The 23,137-nt window shown below is 38.2% G+C and overlaps 1 protein-coding gene across 7 annotated transcripts in view; it reads left to right on the forward strand.

Moving 5' to 3' along the window:
* The window catches only part of TOGARAM1 (TOG array regulator of axonemal microtubules 1), a 112,329-nt gene that overhangs the window by 51,279 nt on the left and 37,913 nt on the right, over positions 1–23,137 (forward strand). For 5 of the 7 annotated variants that reach the window (XR_010150936.1, XM_009427747.5, XM_009427748.5 and 2 more), the window contains 4 exons: positions 12,453–12,545; positions 13,971–14,146; positions 14,848–15,001; positions 18,897–19,050. Coding sequence is in view for 6 of the 7 variants with exons in the window: in XM_009427747.5 (XP_009426022.4) it covers positions 12,453–12,545; positions 13,971–14,146; positions 14,848–15,001; positions 18,897–19,050 (577 nt within the window). In the remaining variant the exon portion in view is untranslated. The remainder of the gene's footprint in view (positions 1–12,452; positions 12,546–13,970; positions 14,147–14,847; positions 15,002–18,896; positions 19,051–23,137) is intronic. The other 2 variants (XM_009427749.5, XM_063792889.1) reach the window with 1 other exon arrangement.

The following is a 23,137-nucleotide window of genomic DNA, read 5'->3' on the forward strand; positions in this document are numbered from 1 at the left end:
CTTTAACTCTCAGATTCTTGATCCCCAAAGATTATTTCCCACTGATTACCTATCAAGGCTTATCATAATCGGGAATGTGTGACTTAACCAGGTGTGTTTAGTATACTGCCTTGCATAAAACTAGTGTTAACAAAGAGATAGCTGCACTTCTAGGCATACAAAGACAGTATATAAGTGCTTTGGAGTCCAAAAGATGAGCTGACACCCCAGTTTGATGTTTAATAATAGTATTCATACATTACACAACTTACTTAACTGCTTTGGAACTTAGTTCCCTCATCTGACAACGTAAACCTTGAGAAGGGTAGTGAAAATCTAAGTTCATGACATATATAAAGCAACTAGTGCATAGTAGGCACTCAATATGTATTTGTCCTCTAAGGGGTGAGAGTGACCCAAAGAAATACATCAACTTATCCTTAATCCTTTTTCAGGCTGATCATCCTAATCTATAATTTTTCAAGTATTTCTGTAAAATTCAAGAGACATCTGATTACTAGATTGTATCTACTTTGTAAAAATGGAACCCACTTTTGGAAGAGTATCTTTGGAAATGGAAAATAATAGATTTTAAAAACCTGGATTTGAGTTCCCTTGTGACCCTAGTCGTGTGACCTTGGGAGTCATTTAAGTTTTAGCAGAGTGATCTCATAATAGTATAATACATACTTATATATGCAATATTTAATGTTTTCCAAAGTTGCGTAATCTTTTTTTTTGAGACAAGAGTCTTGCTCTGTCGCTGAGGCTAGAGTGCAGTGGCGTAATCTCAGCTCACTGCAAGCTCCGCCTCCCAGGTTCATGCCATTTTCCTTCCTCAGCCTCCCAGGTAGCTGGGACTACAGGTGCCTGCCACCACGCCTGGCTAATTTTTTGTATTTTTAGTAGAGACAGGGTTTCACCATGTTAGCCAGGATGGTCGTGATCCACCCACCTCGGCCTCCCAACAAAGTTGCCTAATTTTAGGAATCACCCTTGAGTGCATGTAACATCTGTTAATTCTGGGGCCTCATCTCATGCCTCATGAATTCATCTTTCTGGTTAGAAATCTGTATTTTTAACAAGTAAATTAGGTATTTCTAGGATCAAGTTTTAGAAATACTACTATTATTGAATTCATTATATTAAATTTAACCTTTTCTCAAAATAAGTTGCTAATGTTTTGGATTTTATATATTTGGGTTTGCTTTGTTTTCAGTAAACAAGTGATTCCTACAAATTCATTGTGGCTTAATTGGTAAAACATAAAAATGATAATGCTCAGAATAAAGACTATTGGATGATAAACACAAAAATAACAATTATTTTAAAATTCCACCTATGTTCTGCCACTACCTATTAAAGCAAATTGTGCTAAATTTTCTGAATGATATTACAGTAAACTTCTTCTAGTGTATTAGATTAGTGTTGCCTATTAATAGAAAACATTTCCACCCAAAGCCAGTATGTTTGTGAGTCTTATAACTATCAAGACAGAATTTATAAAGATAATCTGTGTTTTCTACAAATTCTCTATGATTTAATATTGGATATTCTTGAAGCTTTTCTCTATGAACTTACTTAGTGCCCTTTATTCTACAGTCCTTTCTAGCTTGTTGCCCCAGCTACCTCCTCTTCCTACCTTCCTGTTTTTATTCAAATACAACATTATTTTTTAAAAGTCTATTTCACTGGGCACAGTGGCTCACACCTCTAATCCCAGCACTTTGGGAGGCTGAGGCAGGTGAATCACTTGAGCCCGAGAGTTTGGGACCAGCCTGAGCAACATAGCAAAACCTAATCTCTATAAAAAAAATTAAAAAATAGCGGAGAATGGTGGCGTGCGCCTATAGTCCCAGCTATTCAGGAGGCTGAGGCAGGAGAATCAGGAGAGCCCAGGAGGTTGAGGCTGCAGAGAGCCAAGATAGCGCCAATGTATTCCAGCCTGGATGACAGAGCAAGAGCCTATCTCAAAAAATAAATAAATAAATAAATAAATAAATAAATAAATAAATAAATATATTTATACATATATACACACATCATTATTGCTTAATAGTTTACATTGGAAGTATATATAAAAATGGACAATGACTCAAATATATAATGCCTAGATTTTGCATTTAGTATATGTTTTATGGTTGTAATAGCTGCAGAGTATTCATAAAGAGTGATGAGTTTAAACATTCAAATGTAAATTAAAATTTTTGTTATTCATTAGAAGGAGACCTACATTAGGGTTTTGCTTTTTTTTTTTTTTTTAAATTACGGATATAATAACATTTGGGTACTTAAAATGTGTTAGGCACTGTGCGGAGCCCTTTATATGTATTTTCTTCATTTAATCCTAACAACAGATGTAGAAGAGGTACTATTATCTCTATTTTACAAATAAGGTTAAGTGACTTGTCCAGGTCTTCTCAGCAGTTTGAGTGGCAGTGCTGTAATTTAAAGCCAGGAAGCATGATTCCAGATACTGAGCTCTTTATCCCTATGTAGTTTACTGCCTCATCAGTGAAGCCAGTACAGAAGGTTAAATTTCATGGTGAGTTAACTTTTAAGATTTAATATCTCTAAATCAGAATCTTCCCTAAGCATACCAATAAAGAAAAATTACTGAGCATTCTCAGTTTTCAGTTTTTTCATTTTTCATGGGAATAGGAGAAAAGAGAGAAATGGGGAAATAGCTATCTCTTAGGTCACAGTTTGTAAATTCTGGATTAAAAAAAATTTTTTTTTTTTAGTGTAAAGTTAAAGGTGTCAATTTAAAAAAATACTTGTCAGGCCAGGCACAGTGGCTGACACCTGTAATCCCAGGACTTTAGTAGGCTGAGGTAGGCAGATCACTTGAGCTCAGGGGTTTGAGACCAGCCTGAGCAACATGGCAAGACTGTATGTCTACAAAAAGTACAAAAATAAGCTGGAGGTGGTGGTGTGCACCTTTGGTCCCAGCTACTAGGGAGGCAGAAGTGGGAAGATTGCTTGAGCCTGAGAGGCAGAGGTTGCAGTGATCTGGGATCATGCCACTGCACTCCAGCCTGGGGAGACTCTGTCTTAAACGAAAAAAGAAGCCGGATGCAGTGGCTCACGCCTGTAATCCTGGCACTTTGGGAGGCCAAGGCGGGCGAATCACGAGGTCAGGAGTTCCAGACCAAGCTGACCAACATGGTGAAACACCATGCTCAATTACAGGAGTGAGCCACCACACCCGGCCCACACCCAGTGAATTTTTTAATTTTAATTTTTGATGGAGGTGGGGGCTTGCTTTGTTGCCCAGGCTGGCCTTGAACTCCTGGGCCCAAAGAATTCTCCTGCCTCGGCCTCCTGAAATGCTGGGATTACAGATGCGATTCACCATACCTGGCCTCATTGTAATTTTAAAGCCTATTTTATGAAATGTTGTAGTATAGCATATAATAAATGTTCTTACCTGCTAAGAACAAGGAAAGGGAAAAGTATTACATAATTTAAAATAGGATAAAACTTCAAAAAGTACTATAATGTTATAGTTCCTAATATTATGTTACTTATCTTTTTAAAAGGTTAGAAGTTGAGATAGGTTTAGAGGGGAGATATATACCTTATGTATATTATTGCTTGAATCATTCATATATTTTATAGGGTTTACAACATCCAGTGTAAGCATAATTGGTCAACATATGAACCATAGGTTTGGATGTGGTGATTTTGAAGACGATAGGTCACTTGATATTTCATCTAGCACGTTAGAAATACAAAATAAACAATACCCAAGACATTGTAAGCATACAAAAGGTTAGTAAATTTCATGACAAGTTAATTTTTAAGGTTGAATATCTAAATCAGAATCCTCCCTAAGCATACCGATAAAGAAAAATTAGTGAGAATTCTCAGTTTTGAGGTTTTTCGTCTTACTCTGCTGCTGATCTGTTGTTGCTCAAATAATTTTGCCAAATAGGAGAACTCAAGGCTTTGTATATGATTTTTGGGCTTCCCTGAGGAGCCACTGCAAGGAAGCAACTGCTCATGAGGTTAAACACTAGGGAATTTCTACTGACTTCTGCCCCCAGGAAATGCACCAGATACATGCACACAAAACACACACACACACACACACACACGTTTTTAGAAGACATTTTGCCACTAAAATGGAATGGAAGATCATGTGGATTAATAACTCCCGGATGCCCAGTTAGGTTGTAGCCCTGGAGTAAAGTTGGGGCAACAGGAATATAATTTTCCTGTGGTAGAACCTGAGAAAGCTTTGCTGTTATCATTAACCATTCTTGGCCAGGCGTGGTGGCTCACGCCTGTAATCCCAGCACTTTGGGAGGCTGAGGTGGGTGGATCACCTGAGGTCAGGAGTTCGAGACCAGCCTGCCCAACATGGCGAAACCCCCATCTCTACTAAAAATACAAAAACTTAGCTGGGCGTGGTGGCAGGCACCTGTAATCCCAGCTGCTCAGGAGGCTGAGGCAGGAGAACTGCTTGAACCCGGAAGGCGGAGGTTGCAGTGAGCCGAGATGGCGCCACTGCACTCCTGGGTGACAAGAGTGAAACTCTGTCTCAAACAAAAAAGGAAAAAAAGAACCATTGTTAAGAATGGTTTTTTTAAACTTAATAGCAAGTAGTACCTCTGTGACTACTCTGTCCATTGCTTAAGAGATCCTATTACAGCTGCATTTTAAAAATTTCCCTTACAATAAAAAAAAGTGGTTTTGAAGGGTATAAATATTTAAATAAATGTTAGGTTGGTGCAAAAGTAATTGTGGCTTTTGCCATTTTTAACTGCATACTCCTTTTGCACCAACCTAATAATTAGAAGATGCACCTATAATCTAAAATATGTAAGTAAATAAAAAGCTGTTATTTTTATGTGCTTAGCAGCTGTGGTCATTATAAGGTCAACTTCTGTACTATGTTATTTCTGATTTTTTTTTTTTCTTTTTTGAAACAGTCTCGTCTGTTGCTCAGGCTAGAGAGCAGTGGCTCAGTCTTGGCTCACTGCAACCTCCACCTCATGGGTTCAAGTGATTCTCGTGCCTCAGCCACCCTAGCAACTGGGATTACAGGTGCATGCCACCACGCCTGGCTAATTTATTTTGTATTTTTCAGTAGAGACAGGGTTTCACCATGTTGGCTAGACTAGTCTCGAACTCCTGGCCTCAAGTGATCTACCTGCCTTGGCCTCCCAAAGTGCTGGGACTACAGGTGTGAGCCACCACACCTAGCCTGCCATTTCTGATTATCTTAAATTATGTATGAGCACACAATCAGGCATTTTAGGACATGAATATTTTTTGTGGACATAACTCAAATTGAGTAAGATGGAACTTGATTAGAAACTTTTTTTGGTAAATTTCTTAAAATTTAGTCTATAATATAGTTTAGTACTGTTCTGTTTGGCAGCAATAAGTTGTTATTGTTTTACAAAAGAGAATACGATTTTTCCACATTTATTTACATGTTTTATTTCCCATGTAAAGAAAATCAAGGACAAAAAATGCTTTTCTTCTTAAAAGTAACTCATACCCTCATATAATTTTTTATTTCTTTTAATTGCTTTGAAATAACTGTTGAATATGTTCATTCACTGCTAGTGGCTTCCTTTTTTAGATGGCAGAATCATAAACATATTTACATCTTTTAGCCAGAAGTTAATTCTACTCCATAAAATTACATCACATTCGCACATCCAACTCTGAACCAGGTATTTACTAAATCTGTCTTGGCAACAAGAACAAACACGTTGAAAACCAAATTTAGCTTTCTTCCTATACCCATTTCTCTTCCTTTGATGTCCATTTTTATTGGTAGCATTACCATTTTCCCAGTTATGGAGGCTTAAAGCTTTACAGTCATTTTTGTCTCTTTACCTTCCAAGTTTAGGAGGTGGCTTATCCTATCATTTACTCTCAGTCTAACTTAATGTATCTGCTGCCATAGTTGTAATTTGGGCCCTCTTTACCACTTCCCTGGGTAATTACAAATCTTTCTGGTAAGGCTTCCCTCTTATTTTCATTCCTCTTAAATCCAGGCTGCATAGTCTTCCAGAATTGTCTTTCTAAAATACAGTCATTATCTCTTCCATACTCAGAACCTTGACTGACACATAAAACTAACACCTGGAAAAAAAAAACAAAAACCTTGAGTGGTTCTCTGTTTTCTTTTTTCTTTTTTTCTTTTTTTTGCAGTTGCAAGATTTAATAGAGTGAAAATAGAGCTCCCATACAAAGGGAGGGGACCCAAGGAGGGTAGCCATTGCCAGCTCGAATGCCTGGGTTTATATCCCAATCAATGTCCCCTCCTGCTGTGCTCTCAGGCGATAGATGATTGGCTATTTCTTTACCTCCTGTTTTTGCCTAATTAGCATTTTAGTGAGCTCTCTTTACTACCTGATTGGTCGGGTGTGAGCTAAGTTGCAAGCCCCGTGTTTAAAGGTGGATGCAGTCACCTTCCCAGCTAGGCTTAGGGACTCGCTGTCGGCCTAGGAAATCCAGCTAGTCCTTTCTCTCAGTCCGCCCTCTCAACAGGAAAACTCAAGTGCTGTTGGGGTGGTTGGCTGATGACTGCTCTAACTGCTTCCTGCTGAATTGGGGCATAGTAGGGGTCATGCAGTTGAGATTTCCTCGGGAGGGGTGACTTCAGTGTCATCAACATCAGAGCATGGGCTAGCAGGCTGGTCCAGGGGTCTGCGGTAGATCTTAGTCATGGACTGCATCTGGGGCTCCATTTGAAGAGCCATTTGTAGCTTTACCACTTCGATTCTGGAAGAGACCAATTTAACAAGGAGGTTAAAGATACAGGGTCCAAAGAAGAGTAACAACATTATAGCTGCTAGAGGTCCTAAGAAGGGGAGAATCCAGGGCATCCACTGGCTGAGAAGGCCCCAGGGTCTGGTGCTTTGAAGCTCCTATGCTCTACGTTGTATTCCATCTCGAATTTCTTTAACTTTCTCAGTGATGATTCCAGATTGATTAACATAATAACAGCATTCTTCCCCTAAAAATAAACAGGTTCCCCCTCTTTCTGCAGTTAGCAAGTCTAAAGCTCTTCGATTTTGAAGGACTACTGCTGCTGGGGAGTTAAGTTGATCTTGCAAGGTGACCAGGGAGTCGGCAACCTGTTCCATGTCACCATTTAGTTCTTGAGATAGTCTGTAGTAGAACTGAGTAGAGGTTGTGATACTGCCCATGCCAGTACCTAATCTGCCTAGCACTCCTGCTCGGATAACAAAAGGAAGAATGGGTACTCTTTTGTTGCGGGGCTTAGGTACGACATAATTGTATAAATCTTGTTCAGTGTAGATGGTCATAGGGTGCACTAAGAATGAGAGGAAGCACATAGATTCCGAAAAGCCATTCAAACAGTGATAGGCTGAGGTACCACAGACAAAAAATATTCCTGAGGGTAGGCAGACTATTTGTGTGGGAGGAGTTACCCACCTGATGCACTGGGAGTTGGTTGTGTCTATAGTATTGCTAAATTTTACACGGGTGAGGTTTGAGGTATGGGTTATTTCCAGATTGGAAACAAGAGGTCCTACTAAAATGGAAGTGGTGTTTATTTCTGTGCTGAAGTTGTTCCATTGTTCAGGTACAGGGATTGAAATATGTGGCCTGTAGTGCAGGGGGAGGCACATTCAACAGTTAGTAGGGTTTTGGGCCAAGGCCTCATGGAGCCCAGTGAGGGTGGTATTAAATAGGCTTACCTGGTGAGTATGGGTATGGAGGGTTTCATGTAGTTTTGAGAGATCTAGTCCTTTGTAGGGGTTAGGGGTGCTCTGTACCCGGGTCAGTTGGGAGATTACTTCCTTTATGTGTTTTTCTCTTGCCTGATCTTGAACTCCACGCCCATCAGACATACTGGTATGGGTGAAGTAAGTCCAACAGACAGTGGCTCCAAGTCCTCCCGGACAACTAGGATTAAAAATTTTCCCTGTCCAATAATGAGTATTTGCATGCATGCAAAGAGTGGCAGAGTTACAGCAGTTGCGGGGCATATGGGTATGGGGCAGTGAAGGTGGGGTTTCCCTTAGATAAACTCCTATACGATGGGGCATCAATATTTCCGGGAAGCCACATTCTCCATAGAAACTCTTGGTAACGGGAGCTACTGGTCATACAGTGGCATGGAGGGGGTGCAGTGAGAATGAAAGGGGGTAAGAGAACAGTAAAGAGAAAAATATGATAAGGGAGGGCCATGGGGATTTACGATTTTAGTTACTTTCCTCACGGTTGCTTGAAGAGCAGGCCCAGATCCTCTAGAGGTTCACAGGAATAGCTAGCATTGTCTCCTGGATTTCCGGGTTCTTTTGGCAGTAGCCAGGGTTTGACTCCAGTGTGATGTATCCTAGACTCCACTCCAGCCACTTTAACCGCGGTTGGGGTAGATAAAATGACCGGGTAGGGTCCTTCCCAGGATGTATCTAGGGATGGGGAATCAGAGGGAAGGGACTTGACTAATACCATGTCACCAGGGTGGAATAATTCCTTTCCCTCTTCTCAGGGACAGGCTTCTTGTCATGTTTTAAGAACTTGCTGATATTTGGCTAAGGAGGTGATATCCGCAACTAAGTTGGCCGTCTCTCGGTCAAGCACAAGGTCATTGGTTAGGAAGGGCCGTCCATACAGCATTTCGTATGGGCTAAGTCCTGCTTTTTGGGGAGAGTTTCGGATTCTTAGTAAGGCTATAGGCAACAGAGCAGGCCATGTGAGGTGGGTTTCCTGGGTTAGCTTTTTTAGATGTTGTTTGAGTGTTTCGTTCATTTTCTCGACCTTCCCTGAGGATTGTGGCCTCCAGGTGCAGTGTAAGTGATATTGTATACCTGACATCTGGGATAGTCCCTGGGTTACTGTTGCCTTGAAAGCAGGGCCATTGTCACACTCTGTAAGCCTCGGGGAAGTCCGCATCTGGGAATTATTTCATGAACTAGTGCCTTTATTACCTCTTGGGACTTTTCTGTCCTGCAGAGGAAGGCCTCTGCCCAACCAGTGAAAGTATCTACCGAAACGAGTAGATACTGAAATCCCTGAGATTTGGGTATGTGGGTAAAATCTAGTTGCCAGTCTTCTCCTGGGTAATGGCCTGTTCTTTGTTCTCCTGAAGAAGCTTGGCGATAAGGCAGGGGATTATTTCTTTGGCACACTTCACAGGCCCTGACTATCTGCTTGATAGTTTTGAAAAGGCCTGGTCCAGTAAATAATGATTTGGCCATCTGATGGGTGCTATCAATGCCTAAGTGAAAGGTTTGGTGAAGGGTTTTAAGTAATTTCCATTGGTTAGCTGCAGGCAAAAGTATTTTTCCTTCTTCGGTGGCTAGCCATCCTGAGGGGAGGAAACTATGTCCTCATGAGGTTCCCCATTCATTTCTTCTTCTGAGTACTGTGGCTTGGTTTCCTGGAGGGGATTACCCCATACTCAGGGTCCTTCTGTAAGCATTTCTAATGGAGGGTCCTGTCTTGCAGCTCTTTTTGCTTCAATATCTGCTTGGTGATTCCCTTCTATTTCCCTTTCCTTTCCTTTCTGATGACCCCGGCAGTGTAAGACTGCCACTTCTTTAGGTTTCTGTACCACCAATAATAATCTCCTAATGGCTTCCTGATGTTTGATAGGTGTTCCCTCGGAAGTTAGGAATTCCCTTTCTCTCCATATTGCTGCGTGGGCATGGAGGACTAGGTAAGCATACTTAGAGTCTGTATATATATATTTACCCTTTTCCTTCTCCTAATTCTAGTGCCTGACTGAGGGCTATTAGTTCTGCCAGCTGAGCACTAGTTCCTGGAGTGAAGGGATTACTTTCAAGTATTCCATTATCACTGACCACTGCATACCCCACTTTTCGAAGTCCTTTTTCTACAAAGGAACTTCCATCAGTATACAAGTTGAGGCTGGGATCAGTCAAGGGAACCTCTAGAAGGTCCCCTCGAGTGGCATAGGTTTGAGCAATTACTTGTTGACAGTTATGTTCTATATTTTCTTCATTGTCTGGAAGAAATGTGGCTGGGTTGAGTTGCACAAGTGTGCAGTCGCAGCACTGGCCCTTCAAGTAATAGAGCCTGATATTTATATTGATATCTGATATTGATATTGATAACTGATATTGTTGTCTGACAGCCACAAGTCTCCTTTAGCAGTGAGAATGCTGTTCACATCATGAGATGTCCACACAGTAAGATCTCTTCCCTGTATTATTTTAATGCTTCAGATACTAAGACTGCTACTGCCACCACTACCCGTAAACAATGAGGCCAACCCTTTGCCACTACATCAATTTCCTTACTCAGGTATGCCAGGGGTTGCAAGCTCGTCCCTCAGACCTGTGTAAGGACCCCTAGAGCTATTCCCATTTTTTCTGTGACATATAAAGAAAAGTCTTGCCCCGTTGGCAAGCTTAACATGAGTGGTTCTCTGTTTTCTACAGAACAAAGTTCCTACTCCGTGGCATAAATTTTTTTTTTTTAAGACGGAGTCTCACTCTTGTCGCCCAGGCTGTAGTGCAGTGGTGCAATCTCAGCTGACTGCAACCTCTGCCTTTCAGGTTCAAGCGATTCTCCTGCCTCAGCCTCATGAGTAGCTGGGAATACAGGCATGCGCCACCATGCATGGCTAATTTTTGTATTTTTGGTAGAGAAGGGGTTTCACCATGTTGGCCAGGCTGGTCTTGAACTCCTGACCTCAGGTGATCTGCCCACCTCGGCCCCACAAAGTGCTGGGATTACAGGCGTGAGCCACCATGCCTGGCCCCATAGCATAACTTTTAAGACCCTTAATAATCTTGCATCGGCTTAATTTATTTTTATATTACCTCTTACTATTTTTCTCTTCATGCACTATGCTCTCGCACTTTTAATACTAGTTTCTTTAGTTTGTATGTGAAGGACCTAGGTGCCCTTTCCTAGTTGTAATGGTCCATATCATGTCTGCTGTCTCAGTTAATAACTTGAGAAAGTGGAGGGTGCTTGAAGTATTAGCAAACTAGATTTCATGATTTACTATTTACTCTTTCGATATTTGAATTAGATGGAAGTATTATAACAAAGAAAAAATATATAATGATATTTGTGTGTGAAGAAGCCTTTAAACATATTTTCTATATATTTTAGAATTGAGACTTAATGAACAATATTTCTTTCAACATTTCTTTAAGAAAAAAATATAGTGTAAAACATAAAAATATATTAAAAATGATTAATGACAGCTTCTCTTATAAATGAAGTTAAACTCATTGGAGATAACATGTCTTTTATATTTTTTTGATGAGATTTGTCTAATCATTCGTCTCTTGATAGTTTATGTATAGATTTTATGTTTATGTGGACTGTTGAGCAAATTATTCCATTTACTGTGATTTTTTTCTCTTTGTCACAGAACACATTTTTGGGCTAACCCGTGTTTCTGTTAGTTGATGTGTGTACTAATTTTGATTGCATACTAAAGAAGAAATACATGAAAAATGGTCACTTACACGGATTTCTTTCTTTAATCTTTGCCATTTTCACATAAAGCCAGGTTACTATTAGCATTAGCAGTTGACAAAACAATCTATCTGCTGCTTAATTTTTAAAAATCAATTATTTGATTGACTTTATCACTGTTTAACTGCTTTTCTTTCATAAAACCTAAAGCAATACATATTTCTCTTTTCTTTTTTTGCCTTGATACATTCATCTAACATATATTTATGGAATACCTGGTATGTGCCAAACACTATATTAGGCTCCAGGAAAGAATAATCATCAAAACTAGACATAGATCCTATCCCCATGGAACTTACAGTCTAGTAGGATTGTAAATAAAGAATCAGAAACTAAGATAAAAGTTAACCTAGAAAAGCACAGATTGCTGTGACATTGACCTGATCTGTTTTCTGATGTCAGAGGATTTTCTTTTTGATGACCCTTTTGTTGCCTGATTATCATGCTGTGATAAGTCACTTGTATGCCTCTCACACCTCACCCTGACATGTAAACTCCTTAAGGAAAGGAAGGGGCCAGGCATGGTGGCTCACGCCTGTAATACCAGCACTTTGGGAGGCCGAGGCAGGCGGATCGTGAGGTCAGGAGGTCGAGATCAGCCTGACCAAAATGGTGAAACCCCATCTCTACTAAAAATACAAAAATGAACTGAGCATGGTGGTGCGTACCTGTAATCCCAGCTACTCAGGAGGCTGAGGCAGGAGAATCGCTTGAACCCAGGAGGTGAGGTAGCAGTGAGCCAAGATCACACCACTGCATTCCAGCCTGGGCGACAGAGCGAGACTCCATCTCAAAAAAAAAAAAAAAAAAAAAGGAAAGGAAGGTTTAAGTGCCTAGTCCATTCTAGTATTGCAGTTACAAACATTTATAATGACTTAATGAACGTGTGAATAAATTGTAAATTCTTTGTATGAAATAAATTTTCAGTTTTAAAAGACTATGTTACAATATCCTAAGATACTACATAATAAGCAAATATTTTTAAGTATTTGTTTTGTTTTTTGGGGGATTTACAGGGTCATCATCAAATCCACAGCAAATTTCCAGTTTTGACTTCACAACCACAAAAAAGGCTTTATCAGAAGACTCAGTAGTAGTTGTTGGAAAAGGTATTTCAAAGTTATTTCGCTTCTTAATTATATGTATTCATCATATAGAAGCAAAGCCTATCAATAAGGAATAGAAAAGAATGTGATTCAAGTGTTGAGTGGAACTTCTTTTTAAAAATGTATTACATTATCTTCATTAAAATAATTAGAAGTGAATACTTACCTTCACATTTGTATCTTCTAATGAAACTATAGTAAATTCATGTCATTAATTTTCAGAGAGATGTATTATGTGACAGCTGCAGTTTAGGTACTTCTAAGACTATTTTAGGATAGCTTACTTAGTTTTAGCATAGTTTAAATTCAAGTAGCCCTTATTTATCAGTGTAATAATCAATGTAAATTAATATAATTATCTCCCATAGAAGATCTAGACAAGTGAAAATTAAACTCCTGTTATATATTTTAAGGGGGCTAAGGGACCTTGAACAAAATTATTGCAAGTATCCTTTAAAGCTATTTTCTATTTTAATTGAAAACTAGAATGTGGTAATATACATTGAGGGTATGCATCTTATTTTTGTTCAATATAATGAAATAGAATAAACGTTTTGAAAAATTTGTCCTAACTTCTTTGCTTGATAGTCTCATTAGGTTATTTTAAAACCCTCCTCAGATTGGCTACAGCTTACTCTTGTAAACTTATTTTCTGTTATTCCTTTATTTGCCCAGCCAAGCTCATTTATTCGCTCCACATAAATCCTTTAGAAACTTTCAACTCTGCATGTAAACATCCCCATCTCATAGATTTCCCCCTCTCCTTCTTTACCTTATACAGATCCTTCCTGTCTTCAAATCCCAGCTCAAATCCTTGCTCCTTGAAACCATCTTAAACACCCAGCTCTGCCAGGCGCAGTGGCTCACTCCTGTAATCCCATTCTTTGGGAGGCCCAGGCGGGCAGATCACTTGAACTCAAGAGTTCAAGACCAGCCTGGACAACATGGCAAAACCCCATCTCTACCAAAAAAAAAAAAAAAAAAAAAAAAAATTAGGCAGGCCTGGTGCTGTGCGTCTGTAGTCCTAGCTACGCAGGAGGCTGAGGTGGGAAAATTGCTTCAGCTTGGGAGGTGGAGGTTGCAATGAGCCGAGATTGTGCCATTGCACTCCAGCCTGGGTGACAGAGAGAGACTATCTCAAAACAAACAAACAAACAAACAAACAAAAAACAGCTCACAGCAACCTTTTATGTGTGCTTACCACTTATAATATGCAGCTCTCACTTATTATCATGAACTGCGTTCTGCCACCTCTTATATTAATGCCCTATTAGGGTATTTGTTTTTATATTTTATAATTATTTAGCATGTTTTTCTTACTAACTGTGTTGTTTGATTCTTGAAGGCAAGAGCCTTGCCTTAAACTTTGTTATCTAGAGTACCATCACATAATTAGTTAATGACTATTTGGTGGTTGGTTGATTTCAGGCGTATTTGGAAGTTTAAGTTCAGCACCAGCAACCTGCAGCCAATCAGTGATATCTTCTGTGGAAAATGGGGATACATTTTCAATTAAACAAAGTATTGAACCACCATCAGGGATTTATGGAAGATCAGTCCAGCAAAATATTTCATCATATCTTGATGTTGAGAATGAAAAAGATGTAAGGTTATTTGCTAATTATTAGAATAAATTTAAGCTTACAGTATGTCATTGTTTTGTGTATATCAGATGTGGGGTGTTGAAAGTATTTCAATTAAAATTTAAAAAATCTTAGTGCAGTTGAAATTTTGAGCCTTGGCAATGTGGCAAAGCCCTGTCTCTAGGAAAAATACAAAAATTAGCCAGGAAAAATACAAAAATTAGCCCGAGAAAGTAGAGAGCCTATTTTCTCTAGGAAAAATACAAAAATGTAGCTACAGCCATGCGTGCCTATGGGCCCAGCTACTTGGGAGGCTGAGGTAGGAGGATCACTTGAGCTCGGACGGTCGGACTTGAGCTGCAGTAAACCGTGATTACGCCACTGTACTCCAGCCTGGGCAATACAGTGAAACTGTCTCAAAAAAAAAAAAAAAAAGGAATTTTGATTCTTAATCATTTAAATATAGATTATTCGTCCTTCCCACTTAATAAAGGCATTCTTATCCTGGGGATAAAGTATGTAATATACTTTGTATTCTCCATGTACTTTATATTTTACATGTACTATATATACATATATATGTATGGGTATATTCTGTTTTCTAGGACACACTTAAGTAGTGACAGACTAATATCCTCAGACACAAATTAGTTATCTGAGACGAAGATATTTTAAATATCAAAGTCCCTGAATATTTTCAGATTTTCAACTTTTTCATGCAGGCTAAAGTTTCTATTTCTAAATCTACTTATAACAAGATGAGACAAAAGAGAAAAGAAGAGAAAGAACTGTTTCACAATAAAGATTGTGAAAAGAAGGAAAAAAATTCCTGGGAACGAATGAGACATACAGGAACTGAGAAAATGGCATCTGAAAGTAAGTGTAATTTAAGTTTTGGTATTTTTTTTTTCTAGTAATTGTCTAAAGCTGGTGAAATGAGGTTTCACTGAGGGTAATATATGACTAAGAATGAAATATCTTATATAACACCGAAATTTGCAAGTTCTGCCTTTAATTAGCTTTGTGACCTGGAAGCAGCCCTCAGTTTTCTGCCCCTGTGAATATCTTGATTATCTCAAAGGTCCAGATTATCTCAAGGATCTCTTCTATACTCCTGGAAATATTCCTGTTTTACTGAGGAGTGGTATCCCATTTTATAGTAGATAACTGAGATGGTGATACTGGTTTATATTACATCATGATCCAAAAAGGCCATTGCATTTGTCATTTATTCAGTCTATCCTTGAGTACCTACTATGTTTTGTGCTTGGTCAAGAGTAGGCTCTATGTTTCCTGGTGTTGTTTTTTAAAATATTGAATACATGTTAGGTATAGTAGCAACTAGGAAAAATCAGAGGTTGAAATGAAAAATCATGTGAACTATAATAAACATTAAGTATTATTGCTTAATTACTGTTTTGTTAAATATTATTAAGAAATAAACTGAAATATAAACACTATTAAATTTATGTTGTATCTGAAGTCTAGATAGCAACAAAATACTCAAGAAGGTTACAAAAATACTCTAAATTTAATAGACAATATACTTCTTTTGAAGGTAAAAATAAAAAAGATTTAACCTAAATTAATGTCTGAGGTTTTTCCTAGCTTTTATTTCCATTATAATGCAACAAGTGGAGAAAACTGTATTTTCAAAGCTAATCACTGTTGAGAGTATGCCTGATGAGAGGTGTTAGCCTGTACAATTGTGGCTGAAGATGTCCCTAAAACCCATTAAATGTAGGTGTTTGTGAAATTTAAGCCTCTTAGCATTCTCAGATAATTCACTATTTGTTATTGTCATAAAATTCAGGGAGAGAAAAACCCACGAAACTTCCTACCTAACTTAGCCAGTGTGAAGAGTAGAAATAGAAGTACAAGATTACAAATAGTAATAAATCATAAATTTGGGGTATTAATTCTTGATGGATCAACTAATTTTGTGATTTTTGCCTACAATGTAGGCTTTAAAGATTAGGTTTCTGAGAAGTATAAGGAGAGTACTGCTTTGAAGTTACCCTTATATTATTTGAAAATAAGAATATGCTTACACAATTATTATCTTGATCAGCTCAAAGTGTAGTTGTTTAGCTCTGTTTATGGTTATGAACATATTAGCAGAAATAATTTTTAATAGCTAAATTCTAATTGGATATGCCTCCAGTTAAGAAACTTTCTATCAGTTAGATCACTGCTACTCAAAGTGTGTTTCATAGACTGTGTGAACTGTTTATTACTCATCTATGATAACATACATACAGACAATATTTAGCTTCTAGAAACTATTTTAACAATTTGACAATGCCACAACACTTTTATTGTACTTTATAAAAGTATCAGTCTGCAACATAGTGGAAGTTTTGTTGTTTTTTGTTGGTTTTTTTTTTTTGAGATGGAGTTTTGCTCTGTCGCCCAGGCTGGAGTGCAGCTGCACGATCTTGGCTCACTGCAACCTCCACTTCTTGGGTTCAAGCGATTCTTCTGCCTCAGCTTCCCGAGTAGCTGGGACTACAGGTGTGCACCACCATGTCAGGCTAATTTTTGTATTTTTAGTCGAGACGGGGTTTCACCATGTTGGACAGGCTGGTCTCGAACTCCTGACCTCGTGATCTGCTCACCTCAGCCTCCCAGAATGCTGGGATTACAGGTGTGAGCCACCATGCCCAGCCAACAGTGGAAGTTTTTTTAAAAAAAAATCTTCATTTGAGCATCACTACTTTCAATTGATATTCTATACACCTCCTTTTTCAAAATAACATTCTTCAGGTGAAAACAAAATAAAGATAGGTGATAGTACTTTGTATTGTTATAATCTCAAGGTTGAAAATTTGGTGTTTATCTGTATCTCTTTCTAATGAGTTATTGTTTCATGAGCGTGGGAATGGATTGGATATATTAAGGGAATTCTTAAAACTTCCACATTGGTTTCTTCATCTGTAATATACTACTAATAATTACTATGTAGGGTTGTTGAATGAATTAAATTAGATAGTATGAATGATGGACTTAGCACAATACCAGGGAAGATAATAAATGATAATAGTGCTTTTTTTTATTTGCTATTCTTTCAGGATTGGGATATTCCAAAGCTGGAGGATTTTATTTATACATGTTAGTCTTAGATGTGAAGCCTAATGAGGGTCCATCTGAACCATCAAAAAAAAGTGAAAGGGGTCTATTATATTCTTTAATTGGTATATCATCTTCCTCACATAACAAAAACTGGTACTGATTTATCACTATAGTAATTTAAGGCATCATATTTTACCTTTTTACATTTTTTGTTAGATATATGATGAATTTTTTGAAAGCAGAGATTCTGTCTTATACCTCTTTATATAAGATCACAGGTAATGGTGGCCGTAGATCTAAGTCCTGCCTCTCCCACTCATTAGCATTGGAACCTTAAGTAAATTTCTTAGTCTCTGTAAAATGCAATTATTTTCTCAGCTGCAAAATAAAGATAGTTAGAATACCTACCTCAGCTTTGTTGAGATAATTAAATGCAGTAAAGTTTGCAAAGCGTTTATCCCAAGGTCTGGTGTATAGTATTTAATAAATGCTAGCTAATATCATTAACACCTTGTTGCCTTTGGATTTTAAATGACCAACTCTGAATATGTAATTAGTATGCAACATCAAGTGAAATCTCTTATATTTGTGATTTCAGGTAATATTTTCTCACAGATAACATGGTTAATAAACAATTTTTGATGATAGTTTCTAGTGACTAATATTTCCTTTCTAAAAATATCTCTTAATATGGAAAAATAGCCAGTAAATCTTTACCTACTTATAAAAGCCCATTCTATTTGACCCTTTTCTTTTTAATATCTCCACTGCACGTGTCTTGCATTATACGGTGCTCTCAAGGATATTATCCTGAGCACTCAAAGAGGATGATTTGTTTTCTCAGCTTATAGTACAGTGCCTTACATCTGGAAAATGCTTGGTTAATGTCTTATTATAGAAGAAACATCATTCTTATTACTACACATGGTCTTAGAATTTGTAATAGGCCACTAATTCTATATCGATAGAGAAAATCAACTAGAATTCTACATAGAGATGCCATGAACCTTCATCTTCACTTCTCAGTTATAAAACAGGTATATATCCACATTTTTACAAAATGGGATCGTACTGCTTCTTTTGCTTTTAGCTGTTAAAATAAAGCTAGACTTTGTTATGACTCACGACTGAAAAATTACTTGTAGTTTTATTAAATATAATTTGTTAATAATTTTGCATATAAAAAGTAAAGTTTTCAATAGTTTTGCATATAAAAAGTAAAGTTTTCAATAGTTTTGGTTTCTGGGTACTGTAATTTTCCTCAAGACTAAACTAATAGTACTAAGTTTCCATAATAAATATTCATCACAACTGTAGTCAGAATAATGTTTGTACCCTTTGTATGAAGGACTCTTGGCCGGGCATGGTGGCTCATGCCTGTAATCCCATCACTTTGGGAGGCTGAGGCGGATGGATTGCTTGAGGTCAGAAGTTGAAGACCAGCTTGACCAACATGGTGAAACCCTGTCTCTACTAAAAATACAAAAATTAGCTGGGCGTTGTGGTGCGCACCTGTAGTCCCAGCTACTTGCGAGGTTGAGGCAGGAGAATTGCTTGAAGCAGGGAAGTGGAGGTTGCAGTGAGCTAAGATCGTACTACTGCACCCTAGCCTGGGCAACACAGTGAGACTCCATCTCAAAAAGATAAAAATTTTTTTAAAAAGGTTCTCTCATAGTTTATTTAATGTATTTTGTTTTAGGTGAAACACCTACTGGAGCTATTTCACAGTATAAAGAAAAGATGCCTTCTGTCACTCATAGTCCAGAAATAATGGATCTGTCAGAACTACGGCCATTCTCTAAACCAGAAATAGCACTGACAGAAGCCCTGAGGCTTTTGGCTGATGAGGATTGGTAAGTTCACCATCCTTAACTTAAAACTAAGCAGAGTTCAAAAGCTTTCTGTAAATATTTAATTAAAAATCTTGAAACACATTTTCTATTAAAATAATCTTAGAAATGATTATTTAGTTCTTAGGCATCAGAGTCTTTTCAGCTCATTAATGTAGCTGAACTCTGGCCCTAATAGTACTTTATTACCAGTTGTATTATAGCTTACATGCCATAAACATATAATTTAGCTTTATAATGGATTATGTAAACCCTTTGATAATGAGATACAAATTTCACCATTTCTCAAAGTATTTCTCTGTAAAATATAATTATTAATAGTCCTGGAAATACTTACCTGCTCTTATTGTAGTGATAGCGGCCAACCAACCAGCCCAGCCAATAACTCAAGGGAGACAAAAGACAGTGGCAATGTGCATCCCACGTGTTTCAGCGGGAGCATCCACTTACTGCCTTTGTCCCATTTCCTCCCTTGTTCCTTCACTATCTCTCATTATACCCATCTTATACCTCTTCATCAGTTTTGCCTGTGTTCTAGAGCATATTCATCAACTTTAAAATATGCCATAATATCTCTTATTTTTTAAAAACCTCCAGGCCGGGTGCAGTGGCTTACGCCTGTAATCCCAGCACTTTGGGAGGGTGAGGTGGGCGGATCACAAGGTCAGGAGTTCAAGACTAGCCTGGCCAACATAGTGAAACCCCATCTCTACTAAAAATACAAAAAAAATCAGCCAGGCATGGTGGCGGGCACCTGCAGTCCCAGCTACTTGGGAGACTGAGGCAGGAGAATTGCTTGAACCCGGGAGGTGGAGGTTGCAGTGAGCCGAGATTGGGCAACTGCACTCCAGCCTGGGCAACAGAGTGAAACTCTGTCTCAAAAAAAAAAAAAAAAAAAAAAAAAAAAAATAGAAGTTCTGCAGAATTTAATCCACTGGCATTCTCTTTCTACATTCATTTTGTAGCTCAAGGGCAGTCTTTCTGGCAATCTTTTTCTGTAAAGATCCAGGTAATAGGCGTTTTAGACTTTGCAGGGCAGATGCCTCTGTTGCAAATACTGAACTCTGTTGTTGTGCAAAAGCAGCCTTAAAACGGTATCTAAACAAATGGGCATAGCTGTGTTTCTATAAAACTTTACTTATAAAACATTATATGAAAACTTTACTCATTAAAAAAATCTGATAGAGCCACATTTGGCCCATGAGCCATAGTTTGCCAATCCCTTCTTAAATTATTTCATTCAGTCTCACAGCTTTAAATTCCATCTAAACTCTGATTTTTCATAAATGTATATCTGTATCCCTGGTATCATTTTGAGCTCTAGACTCAAAAAGAAGTAATCCAACAGCCTAACTTGGCCCTTTTTCTTAGATGCCAGTAGACATCTTAAATTTAACATATCCAGAAAAGAAATCCTGAACTTCTTCCTGCCAACATGGATTAACAGGACTGTATTTGCCCTCATAACGTGAAAGATCTAACAAAATTATACAAAATATATGAAACAATAGTTTTCAAGGGGTGGGCACAGTGGCTCACGCCTGTAATCTCAGCACTTTGGGAGGCCAGATGACTTGAGGTCAGGAGTTCGAGACCGGCCTGGCCAACATGGTAAAACCTTGTCTGTACTAAAAAACACAAAAAATCAGCTGGTGCATGGTGGCACACATCTGTAGTACCAGCCACTTGGGAGGCTGAGGCACAAGAATCGCTTGAACCTGGGAGGCAGAGGTTGCAGTGAACCGAGATCATGTCACTGCACTCCAGCCTGGGTGACAGAGTGAGACTCCATCTCAAAAACAAAGAAACAACAACAAAAAAACAATAGTTTTCAAGACACTGTTCACCAGGCTATGGAAAGATGTTGATCTCTGAGAGACAGGAAACAAACCAGGTGAGCCATACAATTACCCAGCTTGCTTTCTGGAGTTTCCAGATTGCAGCTAAAGGAAGGGAAAACAGGCAGATAGCATCAGAGATGGACATGGTGCTGAGAGTTTGAGGAGGCCATGGTGACTAGACTTTGCAGGACAGAATGCCAGATAGAGCTCCACAGAGAGCTCCAGAGATCATAAGAGGATTTTACTCAAATGTTTAGCAGACAACTGGTCGGGGCATGCATGTAAATACATTTCCTGAGGCCAGAACAAGAACCACTCAAAAAAGTTACAAGGAACAACGTCAGGAGCATATACAATGTTAATAATACTTCCTGTTCCCACCAGCAGAGTGGAAAAGTTCATAATTCACAGGGCACTGGGTAGAATACTCAGAGTTTTGCTCCATAGTGTAGTAAAATAAACCATAGACTGAATGTTAGTTTGGTTCCTACCCAATGAAGTTTAAAATCAAGGCCTAAGATGATCAAACATTTGATCCTTATTTGAAATACATTTTCAAATAACTATATCCCAGAACAAAGCTGAAGAATATTTATAGGAATACAAAAATAGCTAAAGTGAAATTACCAGGCATGCAGAGAAGCAGGAAAATATAACCAATAGTGAGAAGAAAAAAAGCCAAGTGAAACCAATGCAAAAATGACACAGGTGATAGAATTAGTAGACAAAGACATTGTAACTGTAACTACTGCATGCATTAAAGAGGCCGGAGGAAAGGTTGAGCAAGTAAAGAGATATAATATATATAAGAAACCCAAAACTAATATCTACAGATGAAAGCTATAATGTCTGAGATAGGAAATACACTGGATGAGTTTAATAGGTTAGACATTCCAGAAGAAAAGATTAGTGAAGTTGAAGACGTAACCATTGAAACTATTCAAAATGAAACAATGAAGCCTGACCAATAAGGCAAAATCCTGTGTCTACCAAAAATACAAAAATTAGCTGGGTGTGGTGATGCACACCTGTAGTCCCAGCTACTGGGGCGACTGGGGCAGGAGAATCACTTAAACCCGGGAGGCGGAGGTTGCAGTGAGCTGAGATCGTACCACTGCACCCAGCCTGGGCAACAGGGTGAGACTCTGTCTCAAGTAAAAAAAAAAAATCAAAATGAAACAATGAGAGAAACAAGACTGAAAAAAAAGTCCAAAAAATCTGTCAATTGTGGGACAACTTCAAGTTATGTGTAATTGGAGTTACCAGACAGAGAAGGAGACAGAAAAGAATGTTTGTAGAAAAAAAATGGACAAAATTTGTTCAAATTGGATGAAAACTATAAACCCAAAGATCTAAGAAGTTCAATGAACACCAAACACAAGAAACATGAAAAGAAATATTTCAAAGGAGATATAATCAAAAGGCCTAAAATTAGGGATGGAGAAAATCTTAAAAATAGCTAGGGGCAAGACATTACATATAGAACAAACATCAGACTACTCATCAAATACACTGCAAACCAAAAAACAGTTCAGTGAGATCTTTAAAGTACTGAAAGGAAAAACAAACTGTCAATCTAGAATTCTATATCCAATGAAAATATCTTTCAAAAATAAAAGTAGTGGGCCAGGCATGGTGGCTCACTCTTGTAATCCCAGCACTTTATGAGGCTAAGCCAGGAGGGTTGCTTGAGCCCAGAAGTTAAAGACCAGCCTTTGCAATATAGCAAGACCTCATCTCTAGAAGAAAAAAAAAAGAAAGAAAAAAAATTTAAAATCTGGATGCAGTGATGTGTTTCTGTAGTCCCAGCTAATCAGGAGGCTGAGGCAGAAGGATCGCCTGAATCCAGGGGTTCGAGGCTGCAGTGAGCTGTGATTGTGCCACTACACTGCAGCCTGAGCAACAGAGCAAGACCTTGTCTCTAAAAAAAAAAAAAAAAAAAAAAAAAAAAAAAAAAGTTTTAAAAGAAGCAAAATGTCTGACAGTTTGATACAAAGGCCCAAAGGGAAGACATGGCAGTATTGCTTTACCAAGGCAACAAAGGAGATAAAATATAACTATATAACTATAAAAATAATTATAAAGAAAAGATGGGACAAATAGAAAACAAACAGCAAGATGATAGACTTAAACCCAATCATCTAATCACATTAAATGTAGATGAACTAAACACCCTAGTGAGATTAGATTAAAAAGCAAGACCCAACTATATGCTACCTATAAGAAATTCTGTTTAAATATATAGATAC

Source organism: Pan troglodytes, chromosome 15, assembly GCF_028858775.2.
Source record: "Pan troglodytes isolate AG18354 chromosome 15, NHGRI_mPanTro3-v2.0_pri, whole genome shotgun sequence".
Taxonomy (NCBI): domain Eukaryota; kingdom Metazoa; phylum Chordata; class Mammalia; order Primates; family Hominidae; genus Pan; species Pan troglodytes.